General features: G+C 47.5%; 1 protein-coding gene across 4 annotated transcripts in view; it reads right to left on the bottom strand.

Annotated features, from left to right (window-relative positions):
- The window catches only part of PRDM11 (PR/SET domain 11), a 94,865-nt gene that overhangs the window by 25,690 nt on the left and 49,077 nt on the right, over positions 1 to 20,098 (bottom strand). For 3 of the 4 annotated variants that reach the window (XM_061152273.1, XM_061152275.1, XM_061152274.1), the window contains exon 5: positions 4,752 to 4,819. In XM_061152273.1, coding sequence (XP_061008256.1) covers positions 4,752 to 4,819 — 68 coding nt within the window. Of the gene's footprint in view, positions 1 to 406; positions 829 to 4,751; positions 4,820 to 20,098 lie in introns of all 4 variants that reach the window. The other variant, XM_061152277.1, reaches the window with a different exon arrangement.

The raw sequence follows: 20,098 nt of genomic DNA, 5'->3' as shown, positions 1-20,098 counted from the left end.
AGTCAGCAGCTGCTCTCAGGACTTCCCGTATTCATCTACCGGTCCTTCTTTACGCATCTCCTCGTGCAACTGTTTAATGAAAGGGTGCTTATTCCCACGAGTCTAAAGAACTTCCCAAGAGCAGGGCTGCGGGAGGTTTTACACTCAACTCTGTCTTCCCAGCTCCCAGCCTCATGTTCAGGACATATTCTAGAATGGAGGGAGGGAAAGAGGCGGGGAGAGGATGAAGTGGGAGAAGGGAGGAAGGATGGAAGGGCCAGGCGAGGCAGAGAGGACCAGGAAAGAGAGAGAGAGAAGGCAGGTGGCGGGGGGCGGGGGGCGGGGGGGGGGGGGGGCATTGCCAGGGCTGGGCGGGAAGCAGGCAAGGGGCGCGCGCGGGGAGGGGAGGCAGGCCGGCGGTACTCACAGCTGGTGGAAGGGCTGTCCGTGCCGTCAAGTTCCGCCCTGGGGAAGCCGTGCCCGGACCGGGCCGTGAGCAGCGCCGACTCGATGGCCCTCTCATGGGCAGTGAGCACGATGGCGGGGGCTCGGCCCCCGGCCCCGGGGCCCGACAGGGACTGCTGCATGAAGGCCAGCTTGTCCTTGGTCCTCCGTTTCATGTCATCCCATCTGTGCTTAATGTCCTTGACGGAGCGCGGAACCTGGCTGACGGAGGTGATTTTCCGAGCTATGCCTTCCCAAATCTTGTCCCTGTCGGCATGGGACAGCCGCATGGTCTCCCTCCCAAAGAGAACCGCTTCGTGGTGGGTCACCTCGGTGACCAGAATGTCCAGCTCCTCCTTGGAGAACTTGGGCTTCCTCTTGCGCTCAGCCAGGGGCGCCACGTTCCTTGGGTTGAATATCCCATAAAGCACAATGGGGTAAATGACTGTCACGGCGGCGGGCCTCCTCCTTCCTAAGTGCCGGCCCCCAGCCGAGGAGCCGCTCACCACCACCACACCCTGCTCCTGGCGCCAGGCCCCCTCGCACGGCCGCTAGTCGGGCAGCAGGAGCCGCGGCGCACGCGACCGGAGCGCGGACGGAGCCGGACGCCTTCCGTTTCGGGTCCCGCCTGGCCTCTGACTAGCTGCGAGGAGCCAGGGCAGCTCGGCAGCCTCCCCTGGCCCCCTTCTCCCCATCCTGGAACCAGGGCTTGTTACCGAGGAGGGACAGGCGCGCTAATGTAAAGAGCTTTAAAGCCCTCAACAGGCATAAAGGATCCTTAAACTGGGGTTAAGATGAGGCCAGAGCCTGAACACAGCGATGTTCACACAGACTTACGGAGCCCAGGGGCTTGCAGGAAGGTTCTTTCCACAGGAAGACCATTTACAGTGGGCTTCCGAGGGGTGTGGCCTTGCTGGGGACGCCCATGATTAAGGCGTGGTCACAGAAAGCTTGTTCTGCCCCTCTGTGGATCTCTCCCCCCACCCTCCAGTCCTAGTATCCCAGGTCCCCACCTTAGGAGTGGGCAGGCTCCCCCCTGCCCCGACCACCACTCCACTGCAGCGCTGGCATCAGCTCCTTTTTGGCAGCTCATGGGTAGAACATGAGGAGACTCTGAGCATCCGTCTGGAGACAGGGTCCACTTTGATGGAGACCAGGAAGGACCTTGGCTTCCATCTGCACAGAGGGTCCTCGGCCACTGGCACAGCACAGCCCTTACCCCCCTGGTTTGGCACCTGCTCTGGCTCTGTGACTCATTCTTTCCCACAGTGTGGTTCTGTCCACCGTTTATCTCATGCCCATGGTCCCAAAGATCCGCCCCAGAAGGCATCCTAGAGTATGATGGGAGACCCGGAGTCCAATTCACCCCCTCTGGCTGCTGCCAAAGCCACAGCAAGGGATGGGGCGCAAAGATCCTTCAGCCCTTGTCTCCCCACTCCACCCACCCAGAATACCACAGCCCGGGTGGCAGAAGAAGAAGGCGGAGGCTTTTTCACCCAGCCAAGACAGTGGCCGGGGCCTGGGCCTTGCTCTGACAGACTTTGGATTAGAAGCTGAGTCTCCTATGCAAACCTCATTTCCCCCCTCCCCCTGGTGACACCTCGAAGGGCTGCCAGGAGGAGTCTGTCCAGGGCTTCTTAATCTCACCACTACTGGCATTTAGGATCAGAAATTCTTTGTTGGTGGGGGAGAGGGCATTCTGGACAATGTAGGATATTTATCAGCATTCAAACCAGCAGCATTCGCCCGCAGAGTTGTGACAACCAAAACTGTCTCAACACGCTGCATCCAGGAGGCAAAAAGAGCCCCTGCAGGGCTGTGGACCACCGATCTCATGAAGGCAGGGCGCCCAGCATGGGGCTGCCATAGACTCAACAAGTGGGTGCCCATTCTATTCCCGGCCTAAACTTAGGTTTTGAGAAAATTAACCAACTCCATCCGATCCTCTGCGACCCCCTAAGCTAGTGAACGTGTCCTCAGATTAGAAGGAGCTGTACCAATGGAAGCCGTACATTAAGGGGGAAGAAGAGGGTCCAAGGGTCAATTCGCTTTCCCCTCAACCCAGCAACCAGCAGAGGGCTATCTCCCCGGTAATAAACCATAGACCCCATCCCAGCCTACCCCTTGAGTCTCTAATGAGACGAGGGCCCCCCAGCTGTGGGCCACCCTGGCACCATCTTGGATCAGAATGGGTCCTGGAGCAGGAACAGGACAGACCCCAGGCCAGCAAGGCAGCAGTAGCAGAACCCAGCCACACGAGGCCCAGGAAGCCAGGCTTGGCCTGGTCCCTTGTGCACAGAGAGAACACTGGCCTAGACGCTCAGAGATGGGTTCCAGTCCTGCTCTGCCGCTGACCGGATCATCTTGACCCTGCTCTGCTCTGGGCCTCACTTTACCCCTGGAGCATGAAGATCAGAGCAGAGCAGTGGTTCTCAACCCAGCAGCGCATCAGAATCACTCTGGAGAGCTTTACATACTACCGACGCCCTGGGCTCAGTCCCAGCCCAATGAAGTCAGAATCGCGGGAGCGCCAGATGACCACTCAGTTAGCACAGGTGATGAATCCCCTTCTCTGCAGTGATGGCAAAGCCTTGTCCCCAAATTGAAAGATCAGAGATACACGGAAGAGCGGAACTGAATCAGCTCTCCTGGCCAAAGCTTCAGTGCAAAAAGGCCGACCCAGACCACACTCAAACATACTCTCCTTTGCTTGCCTAGAGCCAGCCCAGGGCCACAGGCCAGGGGTCTGGGCCATGCAGCCCATCTGATTGCCTGCTGGACACCTGGTCCCCACTACCCACTTCTGAATCTTTGCTCACAAGTGCCCTCAAATGCCCCTCTTGAAGGCCCAGTTCAAAGGCCCTCCCCACCCTCGCTTTCATCTGAGCCCCCACAGCACATCACATCCCCACCTCCTCGGAACAGCCTCATTAGAAAAAGAAGTTTCCACGGCAGAAGGTGTGAGTCCTGGGAAGGCCAGGGGAGCAGGGCTGGGCCCATCCATCTAGGATGCCCGTACAGGCTCTGACTCACCGCAGGTGCTCAGGAATAAGGGCTGAGTTGCACATGCTCAGCTGACCTGCACCCAGTGATCGGGGAGAAGAGGGCAGCCAGAGGTGTCCACCCACATTCTTGGAGCCACTTTCAGGGCACAGCTGACCTGACTGTGTGAAAGGGGGCAGGTCCCCATGGCCTGCCTATTCCTCAGTCCTTCCGCTTCTGCACCTGTTCAATCGCAATGAGGACAGCGGCTCCGACAAATCAGAGGGAGAATCCTTAAGTGTCCTGGAGTGTCCACAGCTGCCTGGCCACCAGCCGGCCTCAGGTGGGAGACCCGTGGGCAGTGGGGCCCAGGGGAAGGGAACCAGACAACTCACCACAGCCTCCCCACCTCAAACCAGTTTCTCTGCATTTGCTTGGCAAGTCTCAGGGTTTAAATCCAGCAAACTCCCCCTTAGGGAGGCCCTAGCTGCCCTCCCTCCAAGCACCGTCTCTCCTCGACCCTCCAGCCCCCATCCCCACGGGGCAGAGAACTGCACAAACACAGACAGAGGGCCTGATCTGTGGTGCGGTATTGCCTTGGGGCCAGTCCTCCAGGGTCCAGCTCCCCACCCAGCTACTAACCCCTTCACGGCTCCGGAATTCCAGAGACAGGCCCCCAAGGAGGCAATGAGGCAAGACTGACCTCCCATTCTGCCCGCTGATCCCATCAGGCAGGGCTGCCCTCCAACCCCCAGGCACACCACACAGGCCAGCAGCATAGCGCCCAAGGGAAAGCTCAGCACAGCTGCCTCTGGGTGACCCTGGGCCAGTCTCCTGCTTGCTCCGGCTGGCCGTGAAGGATCCTTCTGGTGCAAACTTCTGTCCCCAACAATGGACAAAATCACTCTAGCAATCAAAAACTGAGCTAGAGACTGCGCCCTTTTCCCTGGGGGCCTTTTAAACAATGGCTGGGAGTTGCACTGTGATGTTTCCTGCACCCCATCCAGCCGGAGTTTGCCTGCAAGAGGTGTCACAGTCCAGGGACATCCCCCACCTCCATGCGGGAATGCCAGCAGGCTGGGGCCTGGGGCCTCCAGAAACACTGACGGGTGTGTGTCCCCGTAAAAGCCTGGTCTGGCCACAGGCCTCCTCCAGGCCCCCCTGAGGGAAGCCTGGGGGAATCAGAGGGTTGGTCCCCCAGAGCTAGACATGTCTCTGCAAAGAGCCGTCCCAGGGCCTTCAGGGACTTCCACCACTGGAGACCCTAAAGGGCCAACGTGCTCTCTTGGCCTCCTTTCCAGAGTTTGGACAAGGCTCCTGGGAAATCAGCAGAGAGCGGGACTCACCTCATCCAGTTGGCTTTAGTCTCATCTGACCCATCTATGGACTTGTAGCGGTTGTTCTTGTCCACAATCTGGAAGACAGAGAGAGAGTCTCGAAATGGGCATCTTTGAGGGGTGGGCTCTTGCGTCCCCAGCCTCCTCCCCAGACCAGGGCCCAAGGCCACCACCCAGAACCCTCCCTGTGGCCTCCCGCTGTAAGCCCCCATTGTTGCAGGACTGACCCGGAGCTGGGCAGGGATCCCATCTCCCTCCTCTGCCTTGAAGGCATACCCAGCACATGCCAACAGGTGGCATTGCCAAGAACATCACATTGCAACAGCAGTTGAATTCAGGCATTCCTCTCTGTCTACGATTTCTGCGGGAGATAAGAGGCTGACACCGGATGACCCGGCATATATGATTCCAGCGGGTCCCTCCTCTCCCCAGTCTCTAAACGTTCAAGAACATCAGGGTTCAGGGTGGACTCCTTCATCTTCCATAAAACTGTCTTTATTTCATCATCATTTTTGAATCACAGTTCAGCTGGATATGGAATTCTAGACAGATGAAGTTTATTTTCTTTCAGAAAAGAAAGACTGCCAAAAACGCTCCCATAGGCTCTTAAGCAACCTACTATTAGTCTATGTTGTTCTTTTGTGGGTAATCCGTCTACAGTAAATTCTAAGACTTCCTCTTTATGCTTGATTTTCTGCAGTTTCACTGTGTGGTTTTAAAGTGGAGATTTACTTTTTAAAATTCTCATTGCTTGTCAAGCATATTACTTGATTAGGATTTATACCTCCTTTTCAACTCTGGAAAATTCTGAGCTATTATGCTTTTGAGTACAGCTTCTCAGTCATTTTCTTTAGTCTCTTCTTGCAGAATTTCCATTAAACATATATGGTTGGAACCCAGGTCTTACAACTACTCTTTCATAGTTTTCCCTCCATGTCTTTCTGGGTGATGTTCTCAGAAAATTTCTTAGAATGCTCTTCTAATTCACTCATTTACTCTTTGACCATGTTCATTCCAGAGTTTATGACTATTGACGTTTTTTCCTTCCTTTCCTTCCTTTTTAAAAGACTTTTAATGCAATTAATATTTTTCATTCCCAGAAATTTCAATTGGGTCTTTTTCACTCTCATCTTTTCTTATTCTGCCTCTTTTTGTTTCATAATGCTGTGCTCCTTTCTTTTTCTAACAGCTTTATTGAAATACAATTAACATATAATGTGCCACGTGATAAATTTTGACAAATGTATATTTCACAGTCAAGATAATAAACATATCCATCACCCCTAAGAACTACTTTATGGCCTCTGTGATCTCTTGCTCTTGCCTCTCTCCATATCTCCCATTCTCAGTTCCACAGGCAACCAGGGAGCTGCTTTCTGTCACTACAAATTACTTTGCATGTTCCATAACTTTATACAAATAGAATCAAATGGAAGGCATGTCTGCCCTTCTTTCACTCAGCACAATTATTTTGAGATTCATTCCTACTGGTGTGTGTATCCGAGTTCATTTCTTTGTGTTGGTGAGTAGTATTCCATTGCTTGGACGTGTCACTATTTTTTTAGTCTCTATTGCTGGACATTTGGGTTGTGGCTAGTTTTGGCTATTACAAATAACGCTGCTAAGAGACATCACTAGCAAATCTTTTTCTTTTATTGGAGTATAATTGCTTTACAACATTCTGTGAGTTTCTGCTGCACAATGAAGTGAATCAGCTATATGTATGCGTATATTCTCTCCCTCTTGCACCTTCCTCCCATCCCCCATCCACCCCTCCAGGCCATGACAGAGACCCGAGATGCACTGCCCATGCTATACGGCAGCCTTGCACTAGCCAGCTATTTACATGGTATTGTGTGTATGTCAACTCTAATTTCCCAGTTCGTCCCTCTCTCCCCTTCCCCACTGTCCACAAGTCCGTTCTCTACACCTGTGTTTGTATAAATACATACGCTTATTTCTCTTGGGCAAATACTTAGAAGTGGAATTGCTGGGACACATGGTAAGAATATACTTAAGTTTTAAGAAACTGCTAAACTGTTTTCCAAAATGGTTGCACCATTTTACTTTCCATCAGTCATATGTGGGATTTCCAGTTGATCAGATCCTTGCCAATACTTGGATGAACTGGCTTGTTTGTTTAGCCATTTAGACAGGTATGAAGCAGTATTCATTGTGGTTTTAATTTGCATTTTTCTGATGACTAATGACACTTGAGCATCTTTTTGTGCACTCATCTGTCAGCTGCATATCTTCTTTGGTGAAGTGTCTATTCAAATCTTTTGCCCATTTTTATTGTTTTTTTCTTACTGTTGAGTTCTGAGAGTTTTAAATGGACTTCCCAGGTGGTGATAGTGTTAAAGAACACACCTGCCAATGCAGGACACATAAGACACGTGGATTGGATCTCTGGGTTGGGAAGATTCCCTGGAGGAAAGCATGGCAACCCACTCCACTATTCTTGCCTAGAGAATCCCATGGACAGAGGAGCCTGGTGGTCCAGAGTCACAAAGAGTCAGACACAATAAGCAACTTAGCACCCGTGCATGAGAGTTTTTTTTTTTAAATGCATTTTAGATATAATTCCTTTATCAGAATATGACTTACAAATACTTTCTCCTAGTCTGTGGCTTGTTTATTCACTCTCTTAACACCATCTTTCTAAGAGAGAGGTTTTAAATTCAAACAAAAAACACCAGTCTTATTCTTCTTAATGGATGTTATTCTTACTCTTTCTTTGAAGATCCCAAAGCTGTGAGTGTTAATGATATATTATCCCTTTCATCCATAGTAACAGAACCCCTGGATTATAACTGAGTACCTAGCTATCTGTAATAACAATACATTTCTTGACTTCTCCTCTGACCAAGTTCTGGCCAATAGAGTGGAGATGGAAGTATCATGCGTCATCTTCCTGAAAACTTCTTTAAAAGACAGCTGATGTATACCCTTCTACCATCCTGTGGCCTTGAATGCAGATGTAATGGCTGGAGCTCTAGCTCTCACTTTGAACTATGAGGATATAATCCAAGCATTGAGACAGTGATTAGCTGGATCAAGCTAGGTTCCTGAGGACTTAATACAAGCTCAGAATTTATTCATAGAAGAACACAATTTCTGTTTTGCGTAAGCCACTATTATTTTGAATCTCACAGTCAAACCTATTCCTGACAGACCCTAAACAGTTGTTTTAAATTCATTTTAAAAAAAATACTATTTTTATTTTAATTAGAGTGAATTCAACTGTCATTGTTTTTGAAGGCTCTCTTTGTAACATTAATTTTCTTCATTAGTTTCGGAGGTTTGGTCCAGAGGCTCATCTTGAATAGGAATCTGTCTGCCTATTACTTGCTTTTTGTCATTTTAAGCAGTCAACCTGGCTCCCGTCTCTACCTCACACAAGACATTTCTATTTTATAGTGGCCCACAGGAGCTAAAGCTGATGGCTGTCTGTGCCTGTACTAGATGAGGGCTCTGTGGGCCTTTGTTTTCAGCTCTGCAGTCACTTTATGCTTCTTTCTCCCTCTCTTTTCTTCTCCTTCCTTTTATTTGGGGGTAGGCGGCTCAAAGCATGAACTCTCCGTCCACCTGGATTGGAAGCCCCACTGCCTCCTCCACACACGCCTTCTTTAACTATACTCTCTCTTTGGATATTTACATCTATTCCCACATTCTCAATTTGTTCACTACTCACAGATTTTCATCCCAAGCCCCAGGCATGAATATCTAATTCCCACACGACATGCTGTCTTACCGGCAGTTCAAAATCACCTCAGGCCCCACCCCCAAGCCTATTCCTCTCTTTTTCTCCCTCACAGTATTTGAAGCCACCATCCACTCAGATTTCAGAAAGAAAGCCATCCCCACCAAACCCCAGTGAACTGTACACTTAAAATGAATGAAGTGTATAGTATGTGAACTATATCTCCACAAAGCCGCTAAAAAAAGTCATCCTTCATGCCTCCTTAATTTTTTTTTAATGTATTGAAGTACAGTTGACTTGCAATGTTGTATGTAATTTCTTCTGCACAGCAGAGCATCATATATATACACACACAGATATATATATATATATCTGTTTTCATATTCTTTTCTATTATGGTCTATCACAGGATATTGAGTATAGTCCTCTGTGCCATATACAGTAGGACCTTGTTGCTTATCCATCCTGTATATAACAGCTTGCATCTGCTAATCCAAAACTCCCAGTCCTTCCCTCCTCCATGCCCTTCTCCTTGGCATCACAAGCCTGTTCTCCATGAGCCTGTTTTTATTTCGTAGATATGTTTGTTTGTGTCATATTTTAGTTTCCACGTATAAGTGATATCATATGGTATTTGTATTTCTCTTTCTGACTTACTTCACTTAGTATGATAATCTCTAGATCCATCCATGTTTCTGCAAATAGCATTACTTCATTCTTTTTATGGCTGAGTAATATTCCATTGTATCAATATGTATGCACTACGTACATATTTACTTTACTTTACTTCTTCATCTCTCAGTGGACATTTAGATTGCTTCCGCGGCCTGGCTATTATAAACAGTGGTACTGTGAACAAAGGGGTCATGCCTCCATCTCTTGATCCCCCATATCTAATCCCTCAGCATGTCATCCAAACCTGATTTCAAAACTGCTCCTGTCTCCACTGCTTCCAGCCATCATCAGCTCTCCTCAAGACAACTACAAGAGATCCCAACTAACCTCCCAGTGCCATTCTTAACTCTCCACTGATTCTCCTCATAGCAGCCAGAGAAATGTATTAATGTAAACTTTAGAACATGCCACCCACCAGCTCAAGAAGGCATTCACTGTACTTAAAGCAAAATTCATACTTAAGGTCATCATCTGCAAGGCTTTACAACCTGGTCCCTGCCTACCTCCCAACTCTCTCAGGCCCCTCTTTCCCCCATTCACTCTTCTGCAGCCACTTTTAAAAAAATAATGATCATAAAGTAGTTCAGGCATTGAAATATTATAAAGAGCAATGCAACTGATCACTCTGTATCCATCAGCAAGAGCCAGCAAAAATGACCACCAGCCAATTCTCTCCCAGACCTCTGTCTCCCCTAGCATCAGGAAAATACACAGATGTCATTGAAGAGCATCTCTGCCTCCAACTCACTCTCTTTCCCACCCTCTTTCCAAGCGTAACCACCATCCTGAAGCTGGAAGGGAGCCTTCTTGATTTTTACTGTTCCATGACTTTTTCTAAAAAACAACACGCAGAATTGCTATACATGCCTGTAAAGTTTACAGAAATGGCACCCAAGTGAATGTGTTATCCTAAGGCAACTCTTTCCCACCACGTTTTGTATGGCTGGTCCCATCTTACCTTTTGGGTCTTGGTTTCTGTCCGCCCCTCGGAAGAAGCTTTTCCTGATCTGAACCTCGAGGAGGTTCTCCCCTTCCACACCCTGACCTCCACACACCTGCCCCTCTCAGCATTCTCTCTAAACATCATCCTGCTGCCTCCTTTGAGAGACCTAACTGTAGGGTCTGTCTACCTGTCAGTGTGGTAACTGACTGCCTCCTTCATAACAGCAAAGCTCATGAAGACCAAGCGCATGACTATCTGCTCATGATGGTGGCCTGGCTCTGGTTCCTAACACAGGGCCTGGCATGCGGTAGAGTCCTGGTGGAACGAATGATCCGATGAGGAGCCTTTTAAATGACAAGCAAGCTAAAGGAAAAAAAATTACATAGGGTTCATACTTGAGTGAAAAGGAAAAGAGTGGCTAGAACTGGCTTGTCCTGCTTAACGAGAACTGACTCTGAAATTTTCCAGTCTCATGAACCAGCTGTGAAACACGGTCATTATTAAAAATATAAATTATATGAACTTGCAATTCAGTACATTCTATTTTTAAAAAGGTAAAACATACCCAAAGCTTCCTGATTATTTTACTATATTTTATGATGTTGATATTCTTGAGGATGCTGGCATCTGTAGAGTAGGAATACTATAGATTTACTGTCATGACACAGCTCTTCCCATCTGCTCATTTAGTGCCTCATGTTGGCGGCCTAAAACCAGACATGGTGGGAGCCTTGACACCAAGGAAACTGGCACGTGTATTCCCCACCACAACCATTGCCAGCAGGTTGTTAACTAGTTACCAGCACATCTCTCTGTGTGTCTCCCTATGCACAGAAAGTCTGGGAGATACACTTCAAACTCTCATATCTGGTTACCTCTAGAGGGGAGGATAGAGGGAAGGAGGATCAAGCTTTGGCTTTGTCTATTTATGAGATTTCACTGTCTCCACGGTTTAAAATTCATGGACAGAAAGAGAAAACATGCAGGTCAGGCCTCCCCTCCCCTGCCAATCTCCCCAGATGACACCCCAGTCTTCAGGGACCTTCCCCAGGAATCTCATGGAACCCTGTACTTTATCATAATATTAATCATCCTTCACTAGCATTTTCTGATTACTCCTTTCTCTCCAAGGGGGAAAACAGAAGCTTCTGTAGGTCCCGAAGCCAGCTGCAAGAACACCCAGTGGTTAGTGAGAGTTGTGGAGCCTGAGGCATCGGCTGGAGCTTCAGCATCACCACTGACAAGCTAACTGGCCTTGAGCAGGTGCCTTCACTGGCCAGGCTTCAGCATCCTCATCTGTAAAATGGGGAAAGCAACCTTGCCGCCCTGCCGTAACGATTGATGTGGAAGGCACTCCATAAACAGTCACAATTATGTTTATTAAGGGGACCAAAGGTTAGTTATGATTCATTCTGGGTGGTGGGAGGTTTGCGTAAAACTCCAAGTATTACAACATATAGTTGTAAAACTATATGTATTATTGTTGTATAGCTATGTGTATTACAACATGCAGTTGTAATCAGACTTTTTGCAGCCTCAGCTGGGCTGAGAGGCCTGGGTGGGAGCTGTGAGGTACCCTGGAGCTCCCTAAGATCTCTGCTGCTGGGTTCAGATCCCAGGTTTGCTGAGGGATGTTTCTTGGCTTATTTTTCCCATCAGTCAGGCTTTTCTCCAATCAAGCATTTATTCATTCAACAAGTATCACCGAGGGAGCAGCTATACAGACAGGCTCTGGGGATAAAATGGTGATCTGGGAAGACAATGTCTTTGCACAAAACTCACAGTCAAGCAGACATGCAAGAGAGGCCACTATGTGGTCCTGCGGTCAGAACTATGGTGGGGAATTCTGCGGAACATGGGAGCACAGAGCCGGAGCCCTGAAACTGGTGGTCATCGAGGACTTTCTTGGGAGGTGTGGAATCTAAGCTGAAGTCTTGGAGAAGAAGAGGGTGAGGGAGTTCTAGTGGAGGAAGCAGGGGGTGAGTGGGATCACAGAGGGTGTTCAGAGCACATCACATGCTACTGATGAGCCCCCATCATCCAAGTAGAGAGCAGGCTGTAGACCTCAAGTCCTGGGACAGAGATGGTCCAGGAAGGGCCAGCCAGGGCCAGATGCTCAGGACCAGGCCTCAAAAGACTGGTTCCCAGCATCCTCCCTTGCCTTATCCCTCAAGGTCGACTCCTTGGCCACTCTGAACTCAGCACTTCTTAGACCAGCCCAGGCTCTGAACACTGTGACGTGAGAAGGACTCTGACACCCTGGGTCTGACCAAAGAAGGGCGACCAGCATTGGAAGAGGGTCCCTTAGCCTGGAGAAGAAGAGGCTAGAGAAAGCAGACACATCATCAAATGTGGGAAGGACCCTCATGTAGGGGAGGGCAGGCAAAACCAGGACCACTTGAGGGATGGAGGACCTGAACTCAGCATGAGGAATATGCATGCAGAACAGTCCTAACATACATGTTCTAACATGCAGAATAGTCTTGTAATAGAACAAGCAGCCTTGTGAGGAGGTGAGTTTCTTGTCACTGGGGGTATTTAAGCAGTAGCAGGACAACCCACTATCAGGGGAGCCGAAGAAAGAATTTTCCCACTGAGTGGAAGTCTGTCCTAAATGACCTATACAATTCTGTTTAAGAATTTTAAGATTCTATGTGGGCATAGCCTCAGAAAATAATATAAAAAACATGAGGTTTGCCTCCCTGGGACAGGCATGGGTCCACATAGATTAGAATGCTATTTCTGTTTACGGTAATAACAAAGACATCAGCCTTAAGACTTTACCCACTGCCATTGATGGAGCAACTTCACTGTGCCAAGTACTCTGGTACTCTGTTTCATGAATTCTCTCAACTCAATGAAGGTAACTACAACTATTATTCCCATTTTACAGGCTAGGAAACTGAGGTTCAGAGCCAGTAGGCAGCTTGCCTGAGGCCACAAAGGAAACGTGTGGGGCAGCTGGAGTTCAGACTCTGTAGGTACAGCCCATGCTCTTAAGCACTCGGCAGAGTGACAGATGTCAGCCCAGGCTTCCCCGATGACCTCATGAGAATCAATCAGGAACGTCCTGGGGTCCTCTCTGAACTCCCGGCTTTGCTGCTGGTTTGAGCAAATCTGCTATGGAAAGATGGGCGGTTTAATAGGGAGGAACAATCTGTTTTGCCGCAGAACGTCTGCCACCATCGACGATTCACTGCTGGGTTCCTCTAAATGATGCCATAACCAGATGCTGCAGAGATTGGATTTTTAAAATCCTGATTTGCTTGCAACTTTCCAGGAACCCATCAGTTCCATAAAGAATTCTGATTTTCAGCTCTGCAGCTCCTCTCAGGGCAAAGCAGTTACAAAAATGATTTGTGAACCTATTGACAGTGGACAAAGCTCTTTCACACAGATGCTCCTCCCAGAGGCCCAGGAGGTTGACAGCATCACCTTTGCCTCCAGTCACTTCCCAGGCTGGCCAACTGAAATGCAGAGAGATAAAGATGGTGACCTTCCCAGGTGGCCTGGGAACCTGGGAAGAGACCTGCCTGCCAATGCAGGAGCCACAGGAGATGCAGGTTCAGTCCCTGGGTCGCAAAGATCTGGAGGAGGACACGGCAACCCACTCCAGTATTCTTGCCTGAAGAATCCCAAGGACAGAGCAGCCTGGCAAGCTACAGTCCACAGGGTCTCAAAGAGTTGGACATGACTGAAGTGACTTAGCAACATGCAAAGAGGTTAACCTAGACGTGAACTTGAACTCTGACCTCTGCTATGCCCAGAAACACAGAATGAAGAACTTTTAAAGGGGCCTCTGAGATTATTCAAGCCATGGGTTCCTAACTTGGTATCAATGAATTCCCTAAAATGTGTACAACATTTTATGAATATTGGTATAGGAGAATAACCTCCTCGGTGACTAAGGAGGCTCAAGAACCACGATCTAACCCATCTCCACACCTCCCCACCACCATTTAACTGACAATGGAATTAGTACAGTTGGCCCTATCTATGTACCTGATTCGATCCCTGGTCAGGGAACTAGAACCCACATGTTGCAACTAAAGAGATTCCCACATGCCACAAAAGACCTGGCACAGCCAAATAAATAAATACACTGTTTAAAGTATACAGGAAGATAAGTGTAGGTCATTTGCAAACATTGCACCATTTTATATAAAGGACTTGAGCATCCATGGATTTGGGTATCCATGGAGGTCCCTGGCATCAATCCCTGCCAGTTCTGAGAAAAAACTTTATATATTGCCTTTCATTATTCTAATTATCAAATTTCAAAAAGGCCCTGGGGACCTGGGAAATGAGGTATGCTTACATACAATTGCAAATTCCACATCTATAATCTCACACATCACCCCCAGTCAGTCCTGAGACCCGCATGAAGCTAACTGGAGATAATCAGGCTGCAACGTGCCCCTCACCTGCTCTGCACCAGGCAGGCAACAAGCATGGACACTCACAATTCATGGGGGATGTTCCTTTAGACTGGGGGTTTCCATTTGATGGATCAGAGAAATAGAGCCCAAAGAGAACGGTGACTAGCCCAAAGGCACACTTTCCTCAAGTAGGAGGAAAGAAATTCCAGAGCCCTGCCACCAATGCAGACACCTCTTCCCTTTCCAAGTCTCTCTGCTCTGCCTGGTAAGGGAACTGGCCTTGGATCCAGCCACAGAAACAACCACCCCCTACCCTGCACACACTCGGCCTCACTCCCCTCGGTAATAAATCTGGCTGTTGGAGAAACTGGTGAAATGAGTCCTTGGGCCAGGACGTGAGGACCAGTGTGAGGAGACTGGCCTTAATCCTGTCTCCTCATTATGCCTGACATGAGGGTCTCAGGACAAGGGTTGAGGAGAGAGTCAGAAGAATCTGCCCACCTCAGGGGCAGCAAAAATGCAAATAAGAATGGGCGTGTCGGACTTCCCTGGTGGTACAAAGGATGGCAGCCTGCCTGCCAATGCAGGGGACAGGGGTTCGATCCCTGGTCCTCGTGGATTCCACATGCCTTGTAGCAATTAAGCTTCTGCACTACAATTACCGAGCCTGCTCTCTAGAGCCTTCGAGCTGCAACTACTGAAGCCCATGCAACCTAGAGACCGTGCTCTGCAACAAGAGAAACCACCACAATGGGAAGCTCACACACCTCAACTGGAGAGTAGCCCCCGCTCTCCCCAACTAGAGAAAGCCCACACACAACAACAAAGACCCAGTGCAACCAAAAATAAATAAATCATTTTATGTTTTTTAAAAGAATGGGCATGTCGCCAGAGAGAAATTAGCTGCAAATAAACTGTATACATCACGCTACAGATCTGAAAGCTTCCCAGGAGGTCAGTGGTAAAGAATCTGCCTGTCAATGCAGGAGATGAAGGTTCGATCCCTGGGTCAGGAAGAGCCCCTGGAGAAGGAAATGGCAACCCATTCCAGTAGTCTGGCCTGGGAAATCCGATGGACAGAGGAGCCTGGTGGGCTGCAGTCAGCCCATGGGTTTGCGAAGAGTGGGACACGCCTGAGCCAACAGACACAGGCTTCCCTTGTAGCTCAGACAGTAAAGAATCCACCTGCAACGCAGGAGATGTGAGTTCGATCCCTGGGTCGGGACGATCCCCTGGAGAAGGGAATGGCTACCCACTCCAGTATCCTTGCCTGGAGAATCCCATGGACAGAGGAGCCTGGAGGGCTGCAGTCAGTCCATGGGGTCGCGAGGAGTGGGACACGCCTGAGCAAGTGAACAGCAGCAGCTCTGGGCTTGTGACTGAGGTGGCACTGCCGCTGCTGCTGCTAAGTCGCTTCCGTCGTGTCCGACTCTGTGCGACCCCATAGACGGCAGCCCACCAGGCTCCCCCGTCCCTGGGATTCTCCAGGCAAGAACACTGGAGTGGGTTGCCATTTCCTTCTCCAAGCTGGCACCTGTGGGAGACTGAATTGGTCCAGCTCTCGCCCTTCCCTATCACCCTGGCCATGAGACTCTGTGTTACACTCTGTCTTACAGGTGGCCTCTAATTCTTTACTCCTTGACTTTGGGTTCAGTCATCTAACTCGTTTGGGCAATGGGTGGTAACAAGCATGATGCAAACACGGGCTTGACATGGGCTTGTGAGGCCCTGCCTCCAGGGCCTCTGCCTCCACCGAAGAGCTTCCCCAGGGAGCCCCAGCCTCTTCAGTCTGGGCCCAGAACAGACACACTTGGGCCAGCAGACCTGGCCCTCAGTGAGGAGCCAAGTTACCCCTGCACCTGGAGGCTGAGCAGCACAGCGGAGCCCAGCTAAACCAGCCCAACCACAGGCAACCGGCAGCCAGAGCAGAATCAGTGAGGAGCTACAACCAACCGGCAGATACCCAAGCAAGGATAAATGATTGCTGTTCTCTACGCCGGGGCCTGCAGGATAAATCCAGCCCACCACCTGTTCTGTACAGCCCACCATCTGAGAATGGTTTGTACATTTCTAGATGGTTGAAAATAACTCAAAGGAAGACTATTTTATCATGTGAAAATTACATGGAATTCAAATTTCAGCCTCCATAAACAAAGTCTTAGAATACACACACCTCTGGCTGCTCTCACACTGTGATGGATAACAGTGTGACAGACACTGTATGGGCCACAAAGCCTAAAAGACTTACTATCTGGCCATTTACACAAACATTTACAGACCTTCATTCTATTGCACTGCATTTGGAGGTAGCTTTTTACACTGTAACAGCTGAATGACTGTACAATTATTACTACTCGCCATGAGCTAATGAAAAAAGAACAAACTTTAATATGTAAATAATGCATTCTGGCAAAGGCTAAGAAACACTGTGGCAGTTGTATTAACAAAAGATCTCCCAGTGTTTTAAACAGAGACAAACAAACAAAGAAAATAAGTGTCACATGGCACACCAAAGCAGAGAGGCATGCCACGTTCAGAAGAATCTGTGTCTACGTCGTCACTACTGTATTCACCCGATAAACAGCGATTTAGTTTCAGTAACGCCTGATCCAACACAGGACACCGATTTTGTTCATTTGGATTACTATGCTTGGTGTAGTTCTGTTCATTTTATATTCGTAAGTTTGTCTTGGTTTAATCGTTGTTTAAAAGCTGTAAGAAATGTGTTTATTTAGCTTCTATGTTTAAACCTTTTAAAGTAACTTTAGAGTTAAATTAATGTAATCATAAATAATTGGGACTCCATAATGATAAACACAGAGTCGGACATGACTGAGCAACTGAACTGAAACGATAAAAGTCAGACACCTGACCAACACATACTTGAAAAAATGTTCAACAGCACCAGTCATGGAAATGCAAATTAAAACCACAATGAGCTATCACTTCATACTTGTCAGAATGGTTTTCATCAAAAAGACAAGAAATACCAAGTGTTGACGAGGATGTGGACAAAAAGGAAGCTTTGAGCACTGTTTCGGGAATGTAAATTGGTGCACCCACTATGGAAACCAGTATGGAAGCTCCTTAAAAATAGAACTGCCATATGATCCACTAATTTCACTTCTGGGTATTTAACCATAGGAAACTTAACACAAAAAGGTATTTGCACCCCCAAATTCACTGCAGCATTATTTATAACAGCCAAGAAATGAAAACAAACTAAATGCCCACCAACGGATGAATGGATAAAGGATATGTGGATAGATATACAAGGGAATATTTTTCAGCCATAAAAAAGAGGAAATCCTGCCATTCGCAATAGCATGGATAAGCCTTGAGGGCATTGTGCTAAGACAAACAAGTGAGATCAAGACAATATTATATGATCTCACTTACATGTGAAATCTAAAACAAAAAACAAACAAACCCTGAACTCATAGATACAGTAAATAGATTGATGGTTGCCAGAGGCAGAGGGTGGGGGTTTGTTAAAAATCGATGAAGGTGGTCAACATAAATTAGTGCTGGGTATGTAATATAGAGTTTGGTAACTACAGGAATATATATAGTAATATACATATGTACATATATTTCTTTTAAAGAGCGGCCTCAATATAATACAAGTGAGAAACAATTGCAGTAGAAATGCGGAGGAGGCAAGGAAAGTTGAAGGTCAAGTTAGCAGTTGGTTTATATTGAAAAGTCAGAATATTTTTTCATGTTTTATTTTTGTTCCATATTGTAGATTTTAAGAATTATAGACTGGAGCTCCAGCCAAAACTAGTTAACTAGAGTATTATACTTTTTTGTGGGGAGTGGGGATATCTTTGGTTTGGCTCATGATTTAATAACAAAACTACCAGCATTTACAAAAGTTATACAAGTCAAGCCATTTACTGCTTCTGACATTAAGAGGAACCTTAGGATTGAGGTCCACATTTTCATTCCTGGAAAAGCTGACATTGTCATTCAATAGTGTTTTAAGATCCATAACATCTTAGAACATGAGAAAAGCAACTTTTTTCTAGCATCATCTTCCACTTTTCTCTCCCAGCACACCTTGTACCTCTATCACCCTATTACAGGGTACTGTGTGCCCTATCACCACCATTCCCCCACCTCACATTACACACGTGCCCTCGGACCTTTGTACATGCCATGCCCACTGCTCGAGATTCCGTGTTCCCTCGGTTCCTGACTCTATTCTCCACTCACTTCAACTCATCTCTGAAAACCTAGTTCAGGCTTAGAAGCAAGGACGCCCCAGGAGCACTGTGCATAGCCAGCGCCCAGAGACTTGATCTCCAAATACCATCTCTCGCAAAAATACATTAGAGCTCCTAAGGGAGATGACTAGAACATCTTCTTTGGGATCTCCCTGGCAGTCCCATGGTTATAATGCTGTGCTTCCGCTGCAGGGGGCACCAGTTCAATTCCCGGTTGGGGAACTAAAGATCCTGCATGCCCTGTGGTAGGGCAAAAAAAAAAAAAAAAAAGAAAGAAAGAAAAAACCACAAAACTTTGCACGAGAAAGTAAAGAAGTACTAAAAAAAAGGACAAGAAGCCAGTCTGAATGGGTTCTTGCTGGCCAACTCTAGGGCAATTTAAAGCTCAAAATGCATAATGAGAGGAATGGACTATAGCACAATGAAGAAAAAAATATCCATGAGTCCATACCGGTAGTAAAAATAACCTTAAGGGATGGGGTGGGGGAGAAAGTTGAATACTTCTTTTAAACAGAAGAATATTCAGTCATAAGTGTAGAAGGAATGATTAAAAATCCTTTTAAGCCATGAAAAATAATTGATACAGGCAAGAATCATCAATAGCTGCTAAGCACTGAGTTAAACAGAAGACAAACGGACATCACAGGCTCTCGCTATCTGCCGTGAGAAAGACACAACATAACCAGTGCCAAAAATCTATAACCTGAATCCATCGTGAGGAAACAATCAGGCAAATCTAAACTGTGGAAGGGTCTGCAAAGAACTGTCCTGAACTCTTCCAAAGTAGCAATATTGTGACCGAGAAATGCAATTCTGGGAAACTGTCCTAGAATAAAGGAGACTAACGAGACGTGACAAGTAAATGCAATGTGTGATGCTTGCGTGGGTCCTGAATGGCAGGAAGACTATCAAGGCCATTACTCAGGGCAATTGGGAAAATCTGAATAAGGACTATAGTTGAGACAGCACTGTATCCTGAGTACAGTAATTATACTCTGACTACATAGGACAGGGGTCAACAAGCTACTGCTGGTAGGTCAAAGCCAGCCCCTGCCCTGTTCTCACCGCCTGTGAGTTAAGCATGGTTCTGCCTGGGCTTCTTCATAACTGAAACTTTTTCCATATAATTTCATTTGTATGATTTTCAGAACTTACATAAATTCAAATTTCATTTGAAATTATACAAAATTCACATCAGTGTTTATAAATTAAGTTTTATTGGAACCCAGAGACACTTGCTCTTTCACGTGCTGTCTACGAATGCTTTCACAGTACAACCGCAGAGCTGGATAATGGTGACAGACGCTGCACGGCCACGAAGCCCGATACCTGGAGCTATGTCTCAAATAGTTCAGAAAAAAAACAGAAGACTGTGTGTGTGTGTGTGTGTGTGTCTCTGTGTGTGTGTGTCTGTGTGTGTATGTCTG

The sequence above is a fragment of the Dama dama genome, chromosome 1 (assembly GCF_033118175.1).
Source record: "Dama dama isolate Ldn47 chromosome 1, ASM3311817v1, whole genome shotgun sequence".
NCBI classification, from domain to species: Eukaryota; Metazoa; Chordata; class Mammalia; order Artiodactyla; family Cervidae; genus Dama; species Dama dama.
This window is presented reverse-complemented; position numbering and strand designations above follow the sequence as displayed.